At 39.5% G+C, this 21,917-nt stretch overlaps 1 protein-coding gene across 1 annotated transcript in view; it reads left to right on the plus strand.

Moving 5' to 3' along the window:
- Window positions 1-21,917, plus strand: part of LOC138048468 (uncharacterized) — a 37,983-nt gene that overhangs the window by 5,315 nt on the left and 10,751 nt on the right. Inside the window, exons 4-12 of the mRNA XM_068894653.1 lie at window positions 568-2,607; window positions 3,861-4,031; window positions 5,213-7,393; window positions 8,648-8,818; window positions 10,001-12,040; window positions 13,294-13,464; window positions 14,647-16,686; window positions 17,940-18,110; window positions 19,291-20,817. Of these exons, the coding sequence (XP_068750754.1) occupies window positions 568-2,607; window positions 3,861-4,031; window positions 5,213-7,393; window positions 8,648-8,818; window positions 10,001-12,040; window positions 13,294-13,464; window positions 14,647-16,686; window positions 17,940-18,110; window positions 19,291-20,817 (10,512 nt within the window). The remainder of the gene's footprint in view (window positions 1-567; window positions 2,608-3,860; window positions 4,032-5,212; window positions 7,394-8,647; window positions 8,819-10,000; window positions 12,041-13,293; window positions 13,465-14,646; window positions 16,687-17,939; window positions 18,111-19,290; window positions 20,818-21,917) is intronic.

Consider the following 21,917-nt stretch of genomic DNA (forward strand, 5'->3'; position numbering starts at 1 on the left):
TGTAAAAAAGAGTTGTTAAAAAACATGCAAGAATAACATAATTAGAAATGATTAAAAAGGTTTTGGACAAATTGAGTACATTGACACTGGGTCTTGGCACACTTGTTCTTGCACTTTTTTAAAATGGTAAAATTCTCGGTAAGATCATTGGGCACATAAGACTTTTTCATACGGAAATGTTTTCCAATAGACGAAGACGCACACATTTAATTGATTGGTATTTTTAAATCATTAGTAATGATGTTATTCCTGCATGTTTTTGAACACCCCTCTTTTACATTTTCATACTTTACATACTTTTTGCTGTTAGTTTTTAGTTCAAATCGTTTTAAAGAAACCTTTACTTATAAGAAATCAAGAAAGATTTCTTAATTACTGTTCAAATAAAAAGTTTGATTTCAGGACAAGGTGTTGATCCCTCTTACAAGATATTGACGATAGAAAGTAAAACAACAAAAGAAAAATGAAGAGAGGATCAAACCTTCCCCAAAATTCTAGTTATGGTATGCCAACCATCATGCTAAATTGCTAAAGAAAACTAATGTTTGTATGGTTTGGTTTTCCTAGTTCAAAATACTCGTCCTCAAGCTTGTATAGCTCACGTGTGTCCTCGAAAACAACATCTTCCACATCGGTCAGCACTAGTTACAGCAGCTCCAGTGTTTCTACTTCGACTACGAGAAGCTCGTCCACCTCAGTATCTAGTAGTGTGTCGAGCAGCACATCATCGAGCACGTCGAGTTTAAGTTTGTCCACACCAACAACAACTAGTTTCTCGACATTTTCTAGTACAAGCCTGAGTACCTACTCTTCAAGTTACTCAAGTTCTAGTGTGTCTACTCCAAGCACGACAACCTCGTCCACCTCAGTATCCAGTAGTGTGTCGAGCAGCACATCATCGAGCTCATCGAGTTTAAGTTTGTCCACACCAACTACAACTAGTTTCTCGACGTTTTCTATTACAAGCCTGAGTAGTTACTCTTCAAGTTACACAAGTTCCAGTGCGTCTACTCCAAGCACGACAACCTCGTCCACCTCAGTAACAAGTAGTGTGTCAAGCAGTACATCGTCCAGCACGTCAAGTTTCAGCTTGTCCACACCAACTACAACTAGTTTTTCCACGTTCTCCTCTACAAGTCCAAGTAGTTCAACCTCAACTTACACGAGTACCAGTGTTTCTACTCCAACCACGACAACCTCGTCCACTTCAGTATCCAGTAGTGTGTCAAGCAGCACCTCGCCAAGCACGTCAAGTTTCAGCTTGTCCACACCAACTACAACTAGTTTTTCGACGTTCTCCACTACAAGTCTAAGTAGTTCCACCTCAAGTTACAGGAGCTCCAGTGTTTCTACTTCGACCACGACAAGCTCGTCCACCTCATTATCCAGTAGTGTGTCGAGCAGCACATCATCGAGCACGTCGAGTTTCAGTTTGTCCACACCAACTACAACTAGTTTCTCGACATTTTCTAGTACAAGCCTGAGTAGCTACTCCTCAAGTTACTCAAGTTCTAGCGTGTCTACTCCAAGCACGACAACCTCGTCCACCTCAGTAACAAGTAGTGTGTCAAGCAGTACATCGTCCAGCACGTCAAGTTTCAGTTTGTCCACGCCAACTACAACTAGTTTTTCCACGTTCTCCTCTACAAGTCCAAGTAGTTCCACCTCAAGTTACACGAGTACCAGTGTTTCTACTCCAACCACGACAACGTTGTCCACTTCAGTATCCAGTAGTGTGTCAAGCAGCACATCGCCAAGCACGTCAAGTTTCAGCTTGTCCACACCAACTACAACTAGTTTTTCGACGTTCTCCACTACAAGTCTAAGTAGTTTCACTTCAAGTTACAGGAGCTCCAGTGTTTCTACTTCGACCACGACAAGCTCGTCCACCTCATTATCCAGTAGTGTGTCGAGCAGCACATCATCGAGCACGTCGAGTTTCAGTTTGTCCACACCAACTACAACTAGTTTCTCGACATTTTCTAGTACAAGCCTGAGTAGCTACTCCTCAAGTTACTCAAGTTCTAGTGTGTCTACTCCAACCACGACAACCTCGTCCACCTCAGTATCCAGTAGTGTGTCGAGCAGCACATCGCCGAGCACGTCAAGTTACAGCTTGTCCACACCAACTACAACTAGTTTTTCGACGTTCTCCACTACAAGTCTAAGTAGTTCTACTTCAGGTTACTCAAGTTCTAGTGTGTCTACTCCAACCACGACAACCTCGTCCACCTCAGTATCCAGTAGTGTGTCGAGCAGCACATCGCCGAGCACGTCGAGTTTCAGCTTGTCCACACCAACTACAACTAGTTTTTCGACGTTCTCCACTACAAGTCTAAGTAGTTCTACTTCAAGTTACTCGAGCTCTAGTGTTTCTACTTCAACCACGACAAGCTCATCCAGCTCAGTATCCAGTAGTGTGTCGAGCAGCACATCCTCGAGCACGTCGAGTGTCAGTTTGTCCACACTAACTACAACTAGTCTTTCGACGTTCTCCACTACAAGTCTAAGTAGTTCCACTTCAAGTTACACGAGTTCCAGTGTTTCTACTCCAACCACGACAACCTCAGTTTCCAGTAGTGTCTTAAGCAGTACCACCTCTGTCAGGTACGCATATGTTTTTATTTCTTTTAGTCGTAGTTTTTATCATTTTGGTATCCGTGGAAGTGTTTTAAGATGGGGCTTAAAATTGTAATGTGTGTAGAATTACCGTTTTGAATCGACTTGGAGGAACAAAGTAAAATTGTTTTCTAGGAATGTAGGTGTGCCATTTTGCTGAACGTCAGTGGTAAAATTACGTGATCTAGTAAATCAATAACCAGAACAACATTACTGCTACCTTTTGTAAGTGCCACCCACGAAAATATTTGAAACTTTAAGCCTTGCACTCTTTCTTAGTGTAGATATGTTGCTCCAAGAGTCATATTTTCACCCCAGTTAAGAGTTTACTGTAAAAAAGAAGTAGTTCTTCACAGCAGATCATAGGTGGCTTAAAGATGCAGTCCAATAACAACATTAGGAAATAAGGAAAACGAAATTTAGATGGATTGGTCAGGGATGCACAAGGTCTTAAATGATGGCAAGATTTGTGTGAGTCTGTAAAAGTAAAAGAAAGTGTTCATTAAAAGATGATGAGAATGACGATGGTAATTCATGATCATGTTACTGATAATAAGGAGGGTGTAAATGCTAACAACAGGGCAAATGATTATCATGGTTTTCATCACTACCAAAAAATGCTTAGGTGATGTAATTTGGAATGATGCTTGTAAAGATGCTGATGTGCACGATTCTGATGTTGTTGTAGCTAAAGGCAATGTAAATAATTGACTTTTGCTTTCAATTTTGAGGTTAGCCACTGAAAATGATAAGAACGAGAGTTAGGTCATGTTAAGAAAGTTATTAGGAGGACAGTATGCTTGTCTCAAAGTCATTGTCCAAAGATCTTTAGATATGCGATCATTGACAGTGATGTCGTTTTCAGGTTGTTAATAGTTTTAACGATTTTTGTGATTGCACAGATACTTAGTCTAAAAATTAAAATGAAAGAAAGACAATGGGCTGATGGTAGTTTTGAGAATTATCACGATTAAAGAAGATGTTGATTTCGTAATAAGGTGTAGTTTCATAATAATGAAAAATATTGAAAAACTTGATGATGGTAGTGATGGTGGTCATGATGGCGTTGATGTAATGGATTGGTTGGGATGATTTTCATTATTTTGTGCTATAAAAGTTTGGATGAGTTCCCAGTTTGTATCAGCGAGGAAGATTCTATCACTTTGAACAAGGTTGAAAAGTGACGTTTGTTTCTCAGCTGACTGTGCTTTTACCAAACTTAACAAGAATTTCCTTTTTAGGACCAGCACTTCGTCGTCGTCATATCAGTCGATTTCACAAAGAAGCACGGGGATATATTTCTCTTCCACCTCGACCGGCTCTACAGGAACTCGACACACCATTGGTTCTTCAAGTAGGGTACCGCCTACTTTAAAACCACCGCCACGGACATCAAGAGTGTCACCCAGCAGGTTATGAGCTAAACATGGGATTCAATAGTGTGTTAAGGGAGAAAGGGACTTTTTTGGATGAATAAAAGGGGGTGAAATGAAGACAGAATGGAGTAAGACTGATTATTTGGTTTGAATCATTAGCATCATTTCTGCACTGACCTTTATAAACTTTAAAGAGAAGAACGGATGTGATATTCATTTAAAATAAAATAATTCAAATGACTGCATGAAGGAAAATATAAAGCATCTTGTATCACAACACAACGTGCTAAAACATTTTCGCTGAGTTTCTATTTCTTAGAATTCTGGAAAGTTTGGGGCTTAAGAAATACTTGAAGTCTGCATTAATCCCTCTCTTGTTAAAATCACAAGCCATTTGATTGTTTCTATAAGTGGTAAATTGGTTGAGTGTGGAGAAGATATCTACTTAGTCCACTTACTAATCTTCACCATTGCAAAATATGTAAGTTATCTTTATGCAAAAAATATCAGAATGAAATTAAGAAAAAAAGGGTAAAAACACTCGGCGTTTTGACCGAACTTTTGTCATTATCAAGCTAAAAGTGAAGATAAAAATTTTTGCATAGGTAAAAATATAAAACAAAGAAGTAAAACTATGTAAAGTATGAAAATGTAAAAAAGAGTTGTTAAAAAACATGCAAGAATAACATAATTAGAAATGATTAAAAAGGTTTTGGACAAATTGAGTACATTGAGACTGGGTCTTGGCACATTTGTTCTTGCACTTTTTTAAAATGGTAAAATTCTCGGTAAGATCATTGGGCACATAAGACTTTTTCATACGGAAATGTTTTCCAATAGACGAAGACGCACACATTTAATTGATTGGTATTTTTAAATCATTAGTAATGATGTTATTCCTGCATGTTTTTGAACACCCCTCTTTTACATTTTCATACTTTACATACTTTTTGCTGTTAGTTTTTAGTTCAAATCGTTTTAAAGAAACCTTTACTTATAAGAAATCAAGAAAGATTTCTTAATTACTGTTCAAATAAAAAGTTTGATTTCAGGACAAGGTGTTGATCCCTCTTACAAGATATTGACGATAGAAAGTAAAACAACAAAAGAAAAATGAAGAGAGGATCAAACCTTCCCCAAAATTCTAGTTATGGTATGCCAACCATCATGCTAAATTGCTAAAGTAAACTAATGTTTGTATGGTTTGGTTTTCCTAGCTCAAGTGTGTCCTCGAAAACAACATCTTCCACATCGGTCAGCACTAGTTACAGCAGCTCCAGTGTTTCTACTTCGACTACGAGAAGCTCGTCCACCTCAGTATCTAGTAGTGTGTCGAGCAGCACATCATCGAGCACGTCGAGTTTAAGTTTGTCCACACCAACAACAACTAGTTTCTCGACATTTTCTAGTACAAGCCTGAGTACCTACTCTTCAAGTTACTCAAGTTCTAGTGTGTCTACTCCAAGCACGACAACCTCGTCCACCTCAGTATCCAGTAGTGTGTCGAGCAGCACATCATCGAGCTCATCGAGTTTAAGTTTGTCCACACCAACTACAACTAGTTTCTCGACGTTTTCTATTACAAGCCTGAGTAGTTACTCTTCAAGTTACACAAGTTCCAGTGCGTCTACTCCAAGCACGACAACCTCGTCCACCTCAGTAACAAGTAGTGTGTCAAGCAGTACATCGTCCAGCACGTCAAGTTTCAGCTTGTCCACACCAACTACAACTAGTTTTTCCACGTTCTCCTCTACAAGTCCAAGTAGTTCAACCTCAAGTTACACGAGTACCAGTGTTTCTACTCCAACCACGACAACCTCGTCCACTTCAGTATCCAGTAGTGTGTCAAGCAGCACCTCGCCAAGCACGTCAAGTTTCAGCTTGTCCACACCAACTACAACTAGTTTTTCGACGTTCTCCCCTACAAGTCTAAGTAGTTCCACTTCAAGTTACAGGAGCTCCAGTGTTTCTACTTCGACCACGACAAGCTCGTCCACCTCATTATCCAGTAGTGTGTCGAGCAGCACATCATCGAGCACGTCGAGTTTCAGTTTGTCCACACCAACTACAACTAGTTTCTCGACATTTTCTAGTACAAGCCTGAGTAGCTACTCCTCAAGTTACTCAAGTTCTAGCGTGTCTACTCCAAGCACGACAACTTCGTCCACCTCAGTAACAAGTAGTGTGTCAAGCAGTACATCGTCCAGCACGTCAAGTTTCAGTTTGTCCACGCCAACTACAACTAGCTTTTCCACGTTCTCCTCTACAAGTCCAAGTAGTTCCACCTCAAGTTACACGAGTACCAGTGTTTCTACTCCAACCACGACAACGTTGTCCACTTCAGTATCCAGTAGTGTGTCAAGCAGCACATCGCCAAGCACGTCAAGTTTCAGCTTGTCCACACCAACTACAACTAGTCTTTCGACGTTCTCCACTACAAGTCTAAGTAGTTCCACTTCAAGTTACAGGAGCTCCAGTGTTTCTACTTCGACCACGACAAGCTCGTCCACCTCATTATCCAGCAGTGTGTCGAGCAGCACATCATCGAGCACGTCGAGTTTCAGTTTGTCCACACCAACTACAACTAGTTTCTCGACATTTTCTAGTACAAGCCTGAGTAGCTACTCCTCAAGTTACTCAAGTTCTAGTGTGTCTACTCCAACCACGACAACCTCGTCCACCTCAGTATCCAGTAGTGTGTCGAGCAGCACATCGCCGAGCACGTCAAGTTTCAGCTTGTCCACACCAACTACAACTAGTTTTTCGACGTTCTCCACTACAAGTCTAAGTAGTTCTACTTCAAGTTACTCAAGTTCTAGTGTGTCTACTCCAACCACGACAACCTCGTCCACCTCAGTATCCAGTAGTGTGTCGAGCAGCACATCGCCGAGCACGTCGAGTTTCAGCTTGTCCACACCAACTACAACTAGTTTTTCGACGTTCTCCACTACAAGTCTAAGTAGTTCTACTTCAAGTTACTCAAGTTCTAGTGTGTCTACTCCAACCACGACAACCTCGTCCACCTCAGTATCCAGTAGTGTGTCGAGCAGCACATCGCCGAGCACGTCGAGTTTCAGCTTGTCCACACCAACTACAACTAGTTTTTCGACGTTCCCCACTACAAGTCTAAGTAGTTCTACTTCAGGTTACTCGAGCTCTAGTGTTTCTACTTCAACCACGACACGCTCATTCAGCTCAGTATCCAGTAGTGTGTCGAGCAGCACATCCTCGAGCACGTCGAGTGTCAGTTTGTCCACACTAACTACAACTAGTCTTTCGACGTTCTCCACTACAAGTCTAAGTAGTTCCACTTCAAGTTACACGAGTTCCAGTGTTTCTACTCCAACCACGACAACCTCAGTTTCCAGTAGTGTCTTAAGCAGTACCACCTCTGTCAGGTACGCATATGTTTTTATTTCTTTTAGTCGTAGTTTTTATCATTTTGGTATCCGTGGAAGTGTTTTAAGATGGGGCTTAAAATTGTAATGTGTGTAGAATTACCGTTTTGAATCGACTTGGAGGAACAAAGTAAAATTGTTTTCTAGGAATGTAGGTGTGCCATTTTGCTGAACGTCAGTGGTAAAATTACGTGATCTAGTAAATCAATAACCAGAACAACATTACTGCTACCTTTTGTAAGTGCCACCCACGAAAATATTTGAAACTTTAAGCCTTGCACTCTTTCTTAGTGTAGATATGTTGCTCCAAGAGTCATATTTTCACCCCAGTTAAGAGTTTACTGTAAAAAAGAAGTAGTTCTTCACAGCAGATCATAGGTGCCTTAAAGATGCAGTCCAATAACAACATTAGGAAATAAGGAAAAGGAGATTTAGATGGATTGGTCAGGGATGCACAAGGTCTTAAATGATGGCAAGATTTGTGTGAGTCTGTAAAAGTAAAAGAAAGTGTTCATTAAAAGATGATGAGAATGACGATGGTAATTCATGATCATGTTACTGATAATAAGGAGGGTGTAAATGCTAACGACAGGGCAAATGATTATCATGGTTTTCATCACTACCGAAAAAATGCTTAGGTGATGTAATTTGGAATGATGCTTGTAAAGATGCTGATGTGCACGATTCTGATGTTGTTGTAGCTAAAGGCAATGTAAATAATTGACTTTTGCTTTCAATTTTGAGGTTAGCCACTGAAAATGATAAGAACGAGAGTTAGGTCATGTTAAGAAAGTTATTAGGAGGACAGTATGCTTGTCTCAAAGTCATTGTCCAAAGATCTTTAGATATGCGATCATTGACAGTGATGTCGTTTTCAGGTTGTTAATAGTTTTAACGATTTTTGTGATTGCACAGATACTTAGTCTAAAAATTAAAATGAAAGAAAGACAATGGGCTGATGGTAGTTTTGAGAATTATCACGATTAAAGAAGATGTTGATTTCGTAATAAGGTGTAGTTTCATAATAATGAAAAATATTGAAAAACTTGATGATGGTAGTGATGGTGGTCATGATGGCGTTGATGTAATGGATTGGTTGGGATGATTTTCATTATTTTGTGCTATAAAAGTTTGGATGAGTTCCCAGTTTGTATCAGCGAGGAAGATTCTATCACTTTGAACAAGGTTGAAAAGTGACGTTTGTTTCTCAGCTGACTGTGCTTTTACCAAACTTAACAAGAATTTCCTTTTTAGGACCAGCACTTCGTCGTCGTCATATCAGTCGATTTCACAAAGAAGCACGGGGATATATTTCTCTTCCAGCTCGACCGGCTCTACAGGAACTCGACACACCATTGGTTCTTCAAGTAGGGTACCGCCTACTTTAAAACCACCGCCACGGACATCAAGAGTGTCACCCAGCAGGTTATGAGCTAAACATGGGATTCAATAGTGTGTTAAGGGAGAAAGGGACTTTTTTGGATGAATAAAAAGGGGGTGAAATGAAGACAGAATGGAGTAAGACTGATTATTTGGTTTGAATCATTAGCATCATTTCTGCACTGACCTTTATAAACTTTAAAGAGAAGAACGGATGTGATATTCATTTAAAATAAAATAATTCAAATGATTGCATGAAGGAAAATATAAAGCATCTTGTATCACAACACAACGTGCTAAAACATTTTCGCTGAGTTTCTATTTCTTAGAATTCTGGAAAGTTTGGGGCTTAAGAAATACTTGAAGTCTGCATTAATCCCTCTCTTGTTAAAATCACAAGCCATTTGATTGTTTCTATAAGTGGTAAATTGGTTGAGTGTGGAGAAGATATCTACTTAGTCCACTTACTAATCTTCACCATTGCAAAATATGTAAGTTATCTTTATGCAACAAATATGAGAATGAAATTAAGAAAAAAAGGGTAAAAACACTCCGCGTTTTGACCGAACTTTTGTCATTATCAAGCTAAAAGTGAAGATAAAAATTTTTGCTTAGGTATAAATATAAAACAAAGAAGTAAGACTATGTAAAGTATGAAAATGTAAAAAAGAGTTGTTAAAAAACATGCAAGAATAACATAATTAGAAATGATTAAAAAGGTTTTGGACAAATTGAGTACATTGACACTGGGTCTTGGCACACTTGTTCTTGCACTTTTTTAAAATGGTAAAATTCTCGGTAAGATCATTGGGCACATAAGACTTTTTCATACGGAAATGTTTTCCAATAGACGAAGACGCACACATTTAATTGATTGGTATTTTTAAATCATTAGTAATGATGTTATTCCTGCATGTTTTTGAACACCCCTCTTTTACATTTTCATACTTTACATACTTTTTGCTGTTAGTTTTTAGTTCAAATCGTTTTAAAGAAACCTTTACTTATAAGAAATCAAGAAAGATTTCTTAATTACTGTTCAAATAAAAAGTTTGATTTCAGGACAAGGTGTTGATCCCTCTTACAAGATATTGACGATAGAAAGTAAAACAACAAAAGAAAAATGAAGAGAGGATCAAACCTTCCCCAAAATTCTAGTTATGGTATGCCAACCATCATGCTAAATTGCTAAAGAAAACTAATGTTTGTATGGTTTGGTTTTCCTAGTTCAAAATACTCGTCCTCAAGCTTGTATAGCTCACGTGTGTCCTCGAAAACAACATCTTCCACATCGGTCAGCACTAGTTACAGCAGCTCCAGTGTTTCTACTTCGACTACGAGAAGCTCGTCCACCTCAGTATCTAGTAGTGTGTCGAGCAGCACATCATCGAGCACGTCGAGTTTAAGTTTGTCCACACCAACAACAACTAGTTTCTCGACATTTTCTAGTACAAGCCTGAGTACCTACTCTTCAAGTTACTCAAGTTCTAGTGTGTCTACTCCAAGCACGACAACCTCGTCCACCTCAGTATCCAGTAGTGTGTCGAGCAGCACATCATCGAGCTCATCGAGTTTAAGTTTGTCCACACCAACTACAACTAGTTTCTCGACGTTTTCTATTACAAGCCTGAGTAGTTACTCTTCAAGTTACACAAGTTCCAGTGCGTCTACTCCAAGCACGACAACCTCGTCCACCTCAGTAACAAGTAGTGTGTCAAGCAGTACATCGTCCAGCACGTCAAGTTTCAGCTTGTCCACACCAACTACAACTAGTTTTTCCACGTTCTCCTCTACAAGTCCAAGTAGTTCAACCTCAACTTACACGAGTACCAGTGTTTCTACTCCAACCACGACAACCTCGTCCACTTCAGTATCCAGTAGTGTGTCAAGCAGCACCTCGCCAAGCACGTCAAGTTTCAGCTTGTCCACACCAACTACAACTAGTTTCTCGACGTTCTCCACTACAAGTCTAAGTAGTTCCACCTCAAGTTACAGGAGCTCCAGTGTTTCTACTTCGACCACGACAAGCTCGTCCACCTCATTATCCAGTAGTGTGTCGAGCAGCACATCATCGAGCACGTCGAGTTTCAGTTTGTCCACACCAACTACAACTAGTTTCTCGACATTTTCTAGTACAAGCCTGAGTAGCTACTCCTCAAGTTACTCAAGTTCTAGCGTGTCTACTCCAAGCACGACAACCTCGTCCACCTCAGTAACAAGTAGTGTGTCAAGCAGTACATCGTCCAGCACGTCAAGTTTCAGTTTGTCCACGCCAACTACAACTAGTTTTTCCACGTTCTCCTCTACAAGTCCAAGTAGTTCCACCTCAAGTTACACGAGTACCAGTGTTTCTACTCCAACCACGACAACGTTGTCCACTTCAGTATCCAGTAGTGTGTCAAGCAGCACATCGCCAAGCACGTCAAGTTTCAGCTTGTCCACACCAACTACAACTAGTTTTTCGACGTTCTCCACTACAAGTCTAAGTAGTTTCACTTCAAGTTACAGGAGCTCCAGTGTTTCTACTTCGACCACGACAAGCTCGTCCACCTCATTATCCAGTAGTGTGTCGAGCAGCACATCATCGAGCACGTCGAGTTTCAGTTTGTCCACACCAACTACAACTAGTTTCTCGACATTTTCTAGTACAAGCCTGAGTAGCTACTCCTCAAGTTACTCAAGTTCTAGTGTGTCTACTCCAACCACGACAACCTCGTCCACCTCAGTATCCAGTAGTGTGTCGAGCAGCACATCGCCGAGCACGTCAAGTTACAGCTTGTCCACACCAACTACAACTAGTTTTTCGACGTTCTCCACTACAAGTCTAAGTAGTTCTACTTCAGGTTACTCAAGTTCTAGTGTGTCTACTCCAACCACGACAACCTCGTCCACCTCAGTATCCAGTAGTGTGTCGAGCAGCACATCGCCGAGCACGTCGAGTTTCAGCTTGTCCACACCAACTACAACTAGTTTTTCGACGTTCTCCACTACAAGTCTAAGTAGTTCTACTTCAAGTTACTCGAGCTCTAGTGTTTCTACTTCAACCACGACAAGCTCATCCAGCTCAGTATCCAGTAGTGTGTCGAGCAGCACATCCTCGAGCACGTCGAGTGTCAGTTTGTCCACACTAACTACAACTAGTCTTTCGACGTTCTCCACTACAAGTCTAAGTAGTTCCACTTCAAGTTACACGAGTTCCAGTGTTTCTACTCCAACCACGACAACCTCAGTTTCCAGTAGTGTCTTAAGCAGTACCACCTCTGTCAGGTACGCATATGTTTTTATTTCTTTTAGTCGTAGTTTTTATCATTTTGGTATCCGTGGAAGTGTTTTAAGATGGGGCTTAAAATTGTAATGTGTGTAGAATTACCGTTTTGAATCGACTTGGAGGAACAAAGTAAAATTGTTTTCTAGGAATGTAGGTGTGCCATTTTGCTGAACGTCAGTGGTAAAATTACGTGATCTAGTAAATCAATAACCAGAACAACATTACTGCTACCTTTTGTAAGTGCCACCCACGAAAATATTTGAAACTTTAAGCCTTGCACTCTTTCTTAGTGTAGATATGTTGCTCCAAGAGTCATATTTTCACCCCAGTTAAGAGTTTACTGTAAAAAAGAAGTAGTTCTTCACAGCAGATCATAGGTGCCTTAAAGATGCAGTCCAATAACAACATTAGGAAATAAGGAAAACGAAATTTAGATGGATTGGTCAGGGATGCACAAGGTCTTAAATGATGGCAAGATTTGTGTGAGTCTGTAAAAGTAAAAGAAAGTGTTCATTAAAAGATGATGAGAATGACGATGGTAATTCATGATCATGTTACTGATAATAAGGAGGGTGTAAATGCTAACAACAGGGCAAATGATTATCATGGTTTTCATCACTACCAAAAAATGCTTAGGTGATGTAATTTGGAATGATGCTTGTAAAGATGCTGATGTGCACGATTCTGATGTTGTTGTAGCTAAAGGCAATGTAAATAATTGACTTTTGCTTTCAATTTTGAGGTTAGCCACTGAAAATGATAAGAACGAGAGTTAGGTCATGTTAAGAAAGTTATTAGGAGGACAGTATGCTTGTCTCAAAGTCATTGTCCAAAGATCTTTAGATATGCGATCATTGACAGTGATGTCGTTTTCAGGTTGTTAATAGTTTTAACGATTTTTGTGATTGCACAGATACTTAGTCTAAAAATTAAAATGAAAGAAAGACAATGGGCTGATGGTAGTTTTGAGAATTATCACGATTAAAGAAGATGTTGATTTCGTAATAAGGTGTAGTTTCATAATAATGAAAAATATTGAAAAACTTGATGATGGTAGTGATGGTGGTCATGATGGCGTTGATGTAATGGATTGGTTGGGATGATTTTCATTATTTTGTGCTATAAAAGTTTGGATGAGTTCCCAGTTTGTATCAGCGAGGAAGATTCTATCACTTTGAACAAGGTTGAAAAGTGACGTTTGTTTCTCAGCTGACTGTGCTTTTACCAAACTTAACAAGAATTTCCTTTTTAGGACCAGCACTTCGTCGTCGTCATATCAGTCGATTTCACAAAGAAGCACGGGGATATATTTCTCTTCCAGCTCGACCGGCTCTACAGGAACTCGACACACCATTGGTTCTTCAAGTAGGGTACCGCCTACTTTAAAACCACCGCCACGGACATCAAGAGTGTCACCCAGCAGGTTATGAGCTAAACATGGGATTCAATAGTGTGTTAAGGGAGAAAGGGACTTTTTTGGATGAATAAAAAGGGGGTGAAATGAAGACAGAATGGAGTAAGACTGATTATTTGGTTTGAATCATTAGCATCATTTCTGCACTGACCTTTATAAACTTTAAAGAGAAGAACGGATGTGATATTCATTTAAAATAAAATAATTCAAATGATTGCATGAAGGAAAATATAAAGCATCTTGTATCACAACACAACGTGCTAAAACATTTTCGCTGAGTTTCTATTTCTTAGAATTCTGGAAAGTTTGGGGCTTAAGAAATACTTAAAGTCTGCATTAATCCCTCTCTTGTTAAAATCACAAGCCATTTGATTGTTTCTATAAGTGGTAAATTGGTTGAGTGTGGAGAAGATATCTACTTAGTCCACTTACTAATCTTCACCATTGCAAAATATGTAAGTTATCTTTATGCAACAAATATGAGAATGAAATTAAGAAAAAAAGGGTAAAAACACTCGGCGTTTTGACCGAACTTTTGTCATTATCAAGCTAAAAGTGAAGATAAAAATTTTTGCATAGGTATAAATATAAAACAAAGAAGTAAAACTATGTAAAGTATGAAAATGTAAAAAAGAGTTGTTAAAAAACATACAAGAATAACATAATTAGAAATGATTAAAAAGGTTTTGGACAAATTGAGTACATTGAGACTGGGTCTTGGCACATTTGTTCTTGCACTTTTTTAAAATGGTAAAATTCTCGGTAAGATCATTGGGCACATAAGACTTTTTCATACGGAAATGTTTTCCAATAGACGAAGACGCACACATTTAATTGATTGGTATTTTTAAATCATTAGTAATGATGTTATTCCTGCATGTTTTTGAACACCCCTCTTTTACATTTTCATACTTTACATACTTTTTGCTGTTAGTTTTTAGTTCAAATCGTTTTAAAGAAACCTTTACTTATAAGAAATCAAGAAAGATTTCTTAATTACTGTTCAAATAAAAAGTTTGATTTCAGGACAAGGTGTTGATCCCTCTTACAAGATATTGACGATAGAAAGTAAAACAACAAAAGAAAAATGAAGAGAGGATCAAACCTTCCCCAAAATTCTAGTTATGGTATGCCAACCATCATGCTAAATTGCTAAAGAAAACTAATGTTTGTATGGTTTGGTTTTCCTAGTTCAAAATACTCGTCCTCAAGCTTGTATAGCTCAAGTGTGTCCTCGAAAACAACATCTTCCACATCGGTCAGCACTAGTTACAGCAGCTCCAGTGTTTCTACTTCGACTACGAGAAGCTCGTCCACCTCAGTATCTAGTAGTGTGTCGAGCAGCACATCATCGAGCACGTCGAGTTTAAGTTTGTCCACACCAACAACAACTAGTTTCTCGACATTTTCTAGTACAAGCCTGAGTACCTACTCTTCAAGTTACTCAAGTTCTAGTGTGTCTACTCCAAGCACGACAACCTCGTCCACCTCAGTATCCAGTGGTGTGTCGAGCAGCACATCATCGAGCACATCGAGTTTAAGTTTGTCCACACCAACTACAACTAGTTTCTCGACGTTTTCTAGTACAAGCCCGAGTAGTTACTCTTCAAGTTACACAAGTTCCAGTGCGTCTACTCCAAGCACGACAACCTCGTCCACCTCAGTAACAAGTAGTGTGTCAAGCAGTACATCGTCCAGCACGTCAAGTTTCAGCTTGTCCACACCAACTACAACTAGTTTTTCCACGTTCTCCTCTACAAGTCCAAGTAGTTCAACCTCAAGTTACACGAGTACCAGTGTTTCTACTCCAACCACGACAACCTCGTCCACTTCAGTATCCAGTAGTGTGTCAAGCAGCACCTCGCCAAGCACGTCAAGTTTCAGCTTGTCCACACCAACTACAACTAGTTTTTCGACGTTCTCCACTACAAGTCTAAGTAGTTCCACCTCAAGTTACAGGAGCTCCAGTGTTTCTACTTCGACCACGACAAGCTCGTCCACCTCATTATCCAGTAGTGTGTCGAGCAGCACATCATCGAGCACGTCGAGTTTCAGTTTGTCCACACCAACTACAACTAGTTTCTCGACATTTTCTAGTACAAGCCTGAGTAGCTACTCCTCAAGTTACTCAAGTTCTAGCGTGTCTACTCCAAGCACGACAACCTCGTCCACCTCAGTAACAAGTAGTGTGTCAAGCAGTACATCGTCCAGCACGTCAAGTTTCAGTTTGTCCACGCCAACTACAACTAGTTTTTCCACGTTCTCCTCTACAAGTCCAAGTAGTTCCACCTCAAGTTACACGAGTACCAGTGTTTCTACTCCAACCACGACAACGTTGTCCACTTCAGTATCCAGTAGTGTGTCAAGCAGCACATCGCCAAGCACGTCAAGTTTCAGCTTGTCCACACCAACTACAACTAGTTTTTCGACGTTCTCCACTACAAGTCTAAGTAGTTCCACTTCAAGTTACAGGAGCTCCAGTGTTTCTACTTCGACCACGACAAGCTCGTCCACCTCATTATCCAGTAGTGTGTCGAGCAGCACATCATCGAGCACGTCGAGTTTCAGTTTGTCCACACCAACTACAACTAGTTTCTCGACATTTTCTAGTACAAGCCTGAGTAGCTACTCCTCAAGTTACTCAAGTTCTAGCGTGTCTATTCCAACCACGACAACCTCGTCCACCTCAGTATCCAGTAGTGTGTCGAGCAGCACATCGCCGAGCACGTCAAGTTTCAGCTTGTCCACACCAACTACAACTAGTTTTTCGACGTTCTCCACTACAAGTCTAAGTAGTTCTACTTCAAGTTACTCAAGTTCTAGTGTGTCTACTCCAACCACGACAACCTCGTCCACCTCAGTATCCAGTAGTGTGTCGAGCAGCACATCGCCGAGCACGTCGAGTTTCAGCTTGTCCACACCAACTACAACTAGTTTTTCGACGTTCTCCACTACAAGTCTAAGTAGTTCTACTTCAAGTTACTCGAGCTCTAGTGTTTCTACTTCAACCACGACAAGCTCATCCAGCTCAGTATCCAGTAGTGTGTCGAGCAGCACATCTTCGAGCACGTCGAGTGTCAGTTTGTCCACACTAACTACAACTAGTCTTTCGACGTTCTCCACTACAAGTCTAAGTAGTTCCACTTCAAGTTACACGAGTTCCAGTGTTTCTACTCCAACCACGACAACCTCAGTTTCCAGTAGTGTCTTAAGCAGTACCACCTCTGTCAGGTACGCATATGTTTTTATTTCTTTTAGTCGTAGTTTTTATCATTTTGGTATCCGTGGAAGTGTTTTAAGATGGGGCTTAAAATTGTAATGTGTGTAGAATTACCGTTTTGAATCGACTTGGAGGAACAAAGTAAAATTGTTTTCTAGGAATGTAGGTGTGCCATTTTGCTGAACGTCAGTGGTAAAATTACGTGATCTAGTAAATCAATAACCAGAACAACATTACTGCTACCTTTTGTAAGTGCCACCCACGAAAATATTTGAAACTTTAAGCCTTGCACTCTTTCTTAGTGTAGATATGTTGCTCCAAGAGTCATATTTTCACCCCAGTTAAGAGTTTACTGTAAAAAAGAAGTAGTTCTTCACAGCAGATCATAGGTGCCTTAAAGATGCAGTCCAATAACAACATTAGGAAATAAGGAAAACGAAATTTAGATGGATTGGTCAGGGATGCACAAGGTCTTAAATGATGGCAAGATTTGTGTGAGTCTGTAAAAGTAAAAGAAAGTGTTCATTAAAAGATGATGAGAATGACGATGGTAATTCATGATCATGTTACTGATAATAAGGAGGGTGTAAATGCTAACAACAGGGCAAATGATTATCATGGTTTTCATCACTACCAAAAAATGCTTAGGTGATGTAATTTGGAATGATGCTTGTAAAGATGCTGATGTGCACGATTCTGATGTTGTTGTAGCTAAAGGCAATGTAAATAATTGACTTTTGCTTTCAATTTTGAGGTTAGCCACTGAAAATGATAAGAACGAGAGTTAGGTCATGTTAAGAAAGTTATTAGGAGGACAGTATGCTTGTCTCAAAGTCATTGTCCAAAGATCTTTAGATATGCGATCATTGACAGTGATGTCGTTTTCAGGTTGTTAATAGTTTTAACGATTTTTGTGATTGCACAGATACTTAGTCTAAAAATTAAAATGAAAGAAAGACAATGGGCTGATGGTAGTTTTGAGAATTATCACGATTAAAGAAGATGTTGATTTCGTAATAAGGTGTAGTTTCATAATAATGAAAAATATTGAAAAACTTGATGATGGTAGTGATGGTGGTCATGATGGCGTTGATGTAATGGATTGGTTGGGATGATTTTCATTATTTTGTGCTATAAAAGTTTGGATGAGTTCCCAGTTTGTATCAGCGAGGAAGATTCTATCACTTTGAACAAGGTTGAAAAGTGACGTTTGTTTCTCAGCTGACTGTGCTTTTACCAAACTTAACAAGAATTTCCTTTTTAGGACCAGCACTTCGTCGTCGTCATATCAGTCGATTTCACAAAGAAGCACGGGGATATATTTCTCTTCCAGCTCGACCGGCTCTACAGGAACTCGACACACCATTGGTTCTTCAAGTAGGGTACCGCCTACTTTAAAACCACCGCCACGGACATCAAGAGTGTCACCCAGCAGGTTATGAGCTAAACATGGGATTCAATAGTGTGTTAAGGGAGAAAGGGACTTTTTTGGATGAATAAAAGGGGGTGAAATGAAGACAGAATGGAGTAAGACTGATTATTTGGTTTGAATCATTAGCATCATTTCTGCACTGACCTTTATAAACTTTAAAGAGATGAACGGATGTGATATTCATTTAAAATAAAATAATTCAAATGATTGCATGAAGGAAAATATAAAGCATCTTGTATCACAACACAACGTGCTAAAACATTTTCGCTGAGTTTCTATTTCTTAGAATTCTGGAAAGTTTGGGGCTTAAGAAATACTTAAAGTCTGCATTAATCCCTCTCTTGTTAAAATCACAAGCCATTTGATTGTTTCTATAAGTGGTAAATTGGTTGAGTGTGGAGAAGATATCTACTTAGTCCACTTACTAATCTTCACCATTGCAAAATATGTAAGTTATCTTTATGCAACAAATATGAGAATGAAATTAAGAAAAAAAGGGTAAAAACACTCGGCGTTTTGACCGAACTTTTGTCATTATCAAGCTAAAAGTGAAGATAAAAATTTTTGCATAGGTATAAATATAAAACAAAGAAGTAAAACTATGTAAAGTATGAAAATGTAAAAAAGAGTTGTTAAAAAACATGCAACAATAACATAATTAGAAATGATTAAAAAGGTTTTGGACAAATTGAGTACATTGAGACTGGGTCTTGGCACACTTGTTCTTGCACTTTTTTAAAATGGTAAAATTCTCGGTAAGATCATTGGGCACATAAGACTTTTTCATACGGAAATGTTTTCCAATAGACGAAGACGCACACATTTAATTGATTGGTATTTTAAATCATTAGTAATGATGTTATTCCTGCATGTTTTTGAACACCCCTCTTTTACATTTTCATACTTTACATACTTTTTGCTGTTAGTTTTTAGTTCAAATCGTTTTAAAGAAACCTTTACTTATAAGAAATCAAGAAAGATTTCTTAATTACTGTTCAAATAAAAAGTTTGATTTCAGGACAAGGTGTTGATCCCTCTTACAAGATATTGACGATAGAAAGTAAAACAACAAAAGAAAAATGAAGAGAGGATCAAACCTTCCCCAAAATTCTAGTTATGGTATGCCAACCATCATGCTAAATTGCTAAAGAAAACTAATGTTTGTATGGTTTGGTTTTCCTAGTTCAAAATACTCGTCCTCAAGCTTGTATAGCTCAAGTGTGTCCTCGAAAACAACATCTTCCACATCGGTCAGCACTAGTTACAGCAGCTCCAGTGTTTCTACTTCGACTACGAGAAGCTCGTCCACCTCAGTATCTAGTAGTGTGTCGAGCAGCACATCATCGAGCACGTCGAGTTTAAGTTTGTCCACACCAACAACAACTAGTTTCTCGACATTTTCTAGTACAAGCCTGAGTACCTACTCTTCAAGTTACTCAAGTTCTAGTGTGTCTACTCCAAGCACGACAACCTCGTCCACCTCAGTATCCAGTGGTGTGTCGAGCAGCACATCATCGAGCACATCGAGTTTAAGTTTGTCCACACCAACTACAACTAGTTTCTCGACGTTTTCTAGTACAAGCCCGAGTAGTTACTCTTCAAGTTACACAAGTTCCAGTGCGTCTACTCCAAGCACGACAACCTCGTCCACCTCAGTAACAAGTAGTGTGTCAAGCAGTACATCGTCCAGCACGTCAAGTTTCAGCTTGTCCACACCAACTACAACTAGTTTTTCCACGTTCTCCTCTACAAGTCCAAGTAGTTCAACCTCAAGTTACACGAGTACCAGTGTTTCTACTCCAACCACGACAACCTCGTCCACTTCAGTATCCAGTAGTGTGTCAAGCAGCACCTCGCCAAGCACGTCAAGTTTCAGCTTGTCCACACCAACTACAACTAGTTTTTCGACGTTCTCCACTACAAGTCTAAGTAGTTCCACTTCAAGTTACAGGAGCTCCAGTGTTTCTACTTCGACCACGACAAGCTCGTCCACCTCATTATCCAGTAGTGTGTCGAGCAGCACATCATCGAGCACGTCGAGTTTCAGTTTGTCCACACCAACTACAACTAGTTTCTCGACATTTTCTAGTACAAGCCTGAGTAGCTACTCCTCAAGTTACTCAAGTTCTAGTGTGTCTACTCCAACCACGACAACCTCGTCCACCTCAGTATCCAGTAGTGTGTCGAGCAGCACATCGCCGAGCACGTCAAGTTACAGCTTGTCCACACCAACTACAACTAGTTTTTCGACGTTCTCCACTACAAGTCTAAGTAGTTCTACTTCAGGTTACTCAAGTTCTAGTGTGTCTACTCCAACCACGACAACCTCGTCCACCTCAGTATCCAGTAGTGTGTCGAGCAGCACATCGCCGAGCACGTCGAGTTTCAGCTTGTCCACACCAACTACAACTAGTTTTTCGACGTTCTCCACTACAAGTCTAAGTAGTTCTACTTCAAGTTACTCGAGCTCTAGTGTTTCTACTTCAACCACGACAAGCTCATCCAGCTCAGTATCCAGTAGTGTGTCGAGCAGCACATCCTCGAGCACGTCGAGTGTCAGTTTGTCCACACTAACTACAACTAGTCTTTCGACGTTCTCCACTACAAGTCTAAGTAGTTCCACTTCAAGTTACACGAGTTCCAGTGTTTCTACTCCAACCACGACAACCTCAGTTTCCAGTAGTGTCTTAAGCAGTACCACCTCTGTCAGGTACGCATATGTTTTTATTTCTTCTAGTCGTAGTTTTTATCATTTTGGTATCCGTGGAAGTGTTTTAAGATGGGGCTTAAAATTGTAATGTGTGTAGAATTACCGTTTTGAATCGACTTGGAGGAACAAAGTAAAATTGTTTTCTAGGAATGTAGGTGTGCCATTTTGCTGAACGTCAGTGGTAAAATTACGTGATCTAGTAAATCAATAACCAGAACAACATTACTGCTACCTTTTGTAAGTGCCACCCACGAAAATATTTGAAACTTTAAGCCTTGCACTCTTTCTTAGTGTAGATATGTTGCTCCAAGAGTCATATTTTCACCCCAGTTAAGAGTTTACTGTAAAAAAGAAGTAGTTCTTCACAGCAGATCATAGGTGCCTTAAAGATGCAGTCCAATAACAACATTAGGAAATAAGGAAAACGAAATTTAGATGGATTGGTCAGGGATGCACAAGGTCTTAAATGATGGCAAGATTTGTGTGAGTCTGTAAAAGTAAAAGAAAGTGTTCATTAAAAGATGATGAGAATGACGATGGTAATTCATGATCATGTTACTGATAATAAGGAGGGTGTAAATGCTAACAACAGGGCAAATGATTATCATGGTTTTCATCACTACCAAAAAATGCTTAGGTGATGTAATTTGGAATGATGCTTGTAAAGATGCTGATGTGCACGATTCTGATGTTGTTGTAGCTAAAGGCAATGTAAATAATTGACTTTTGCTTTCAATTTTGAGGTTAGCCACTGAAAATGATAAGAACGAGAGTTAGGTCATGTTAAGAAAGTTATTAGGAGGACAGTATGCTTGTCTCAAAGTCATTGTCCAAAGATCTTTAGATATGCGATCATTGACAGTGATGTCGTTTTCAGGTTGTTAATAGTTTTAACGATTTTTGTGATTGCACAGATACTTAGTCTAAAAATTAAAATGAAAGAAAGACAATGGGCTGATGGTAGTTTTGAGAATTATCACGATTAAAGAAGATGTTGATTTCGTAATAAGGTGTAGTTTCATAATAATGAAAAATATTGAAAAACTTGATGATGGTAGTGATGGTGGTCATGATGGCGTTGATGTAATGGATTGGTTGGG

Source organism: Montipora capricornis, chromosome 5, assembly GCF_036669925.1.
Source record: "Montipora capricornis isolate CH-2021 chromosome 5, ASM3666992v2, whole genome shotgun sequence".
NCBI lineage: Eukaryota > Metazoa > Cnidaria > Anthozoa > Scleractinia > Acroporidae > Montipora > Montipora capricornis.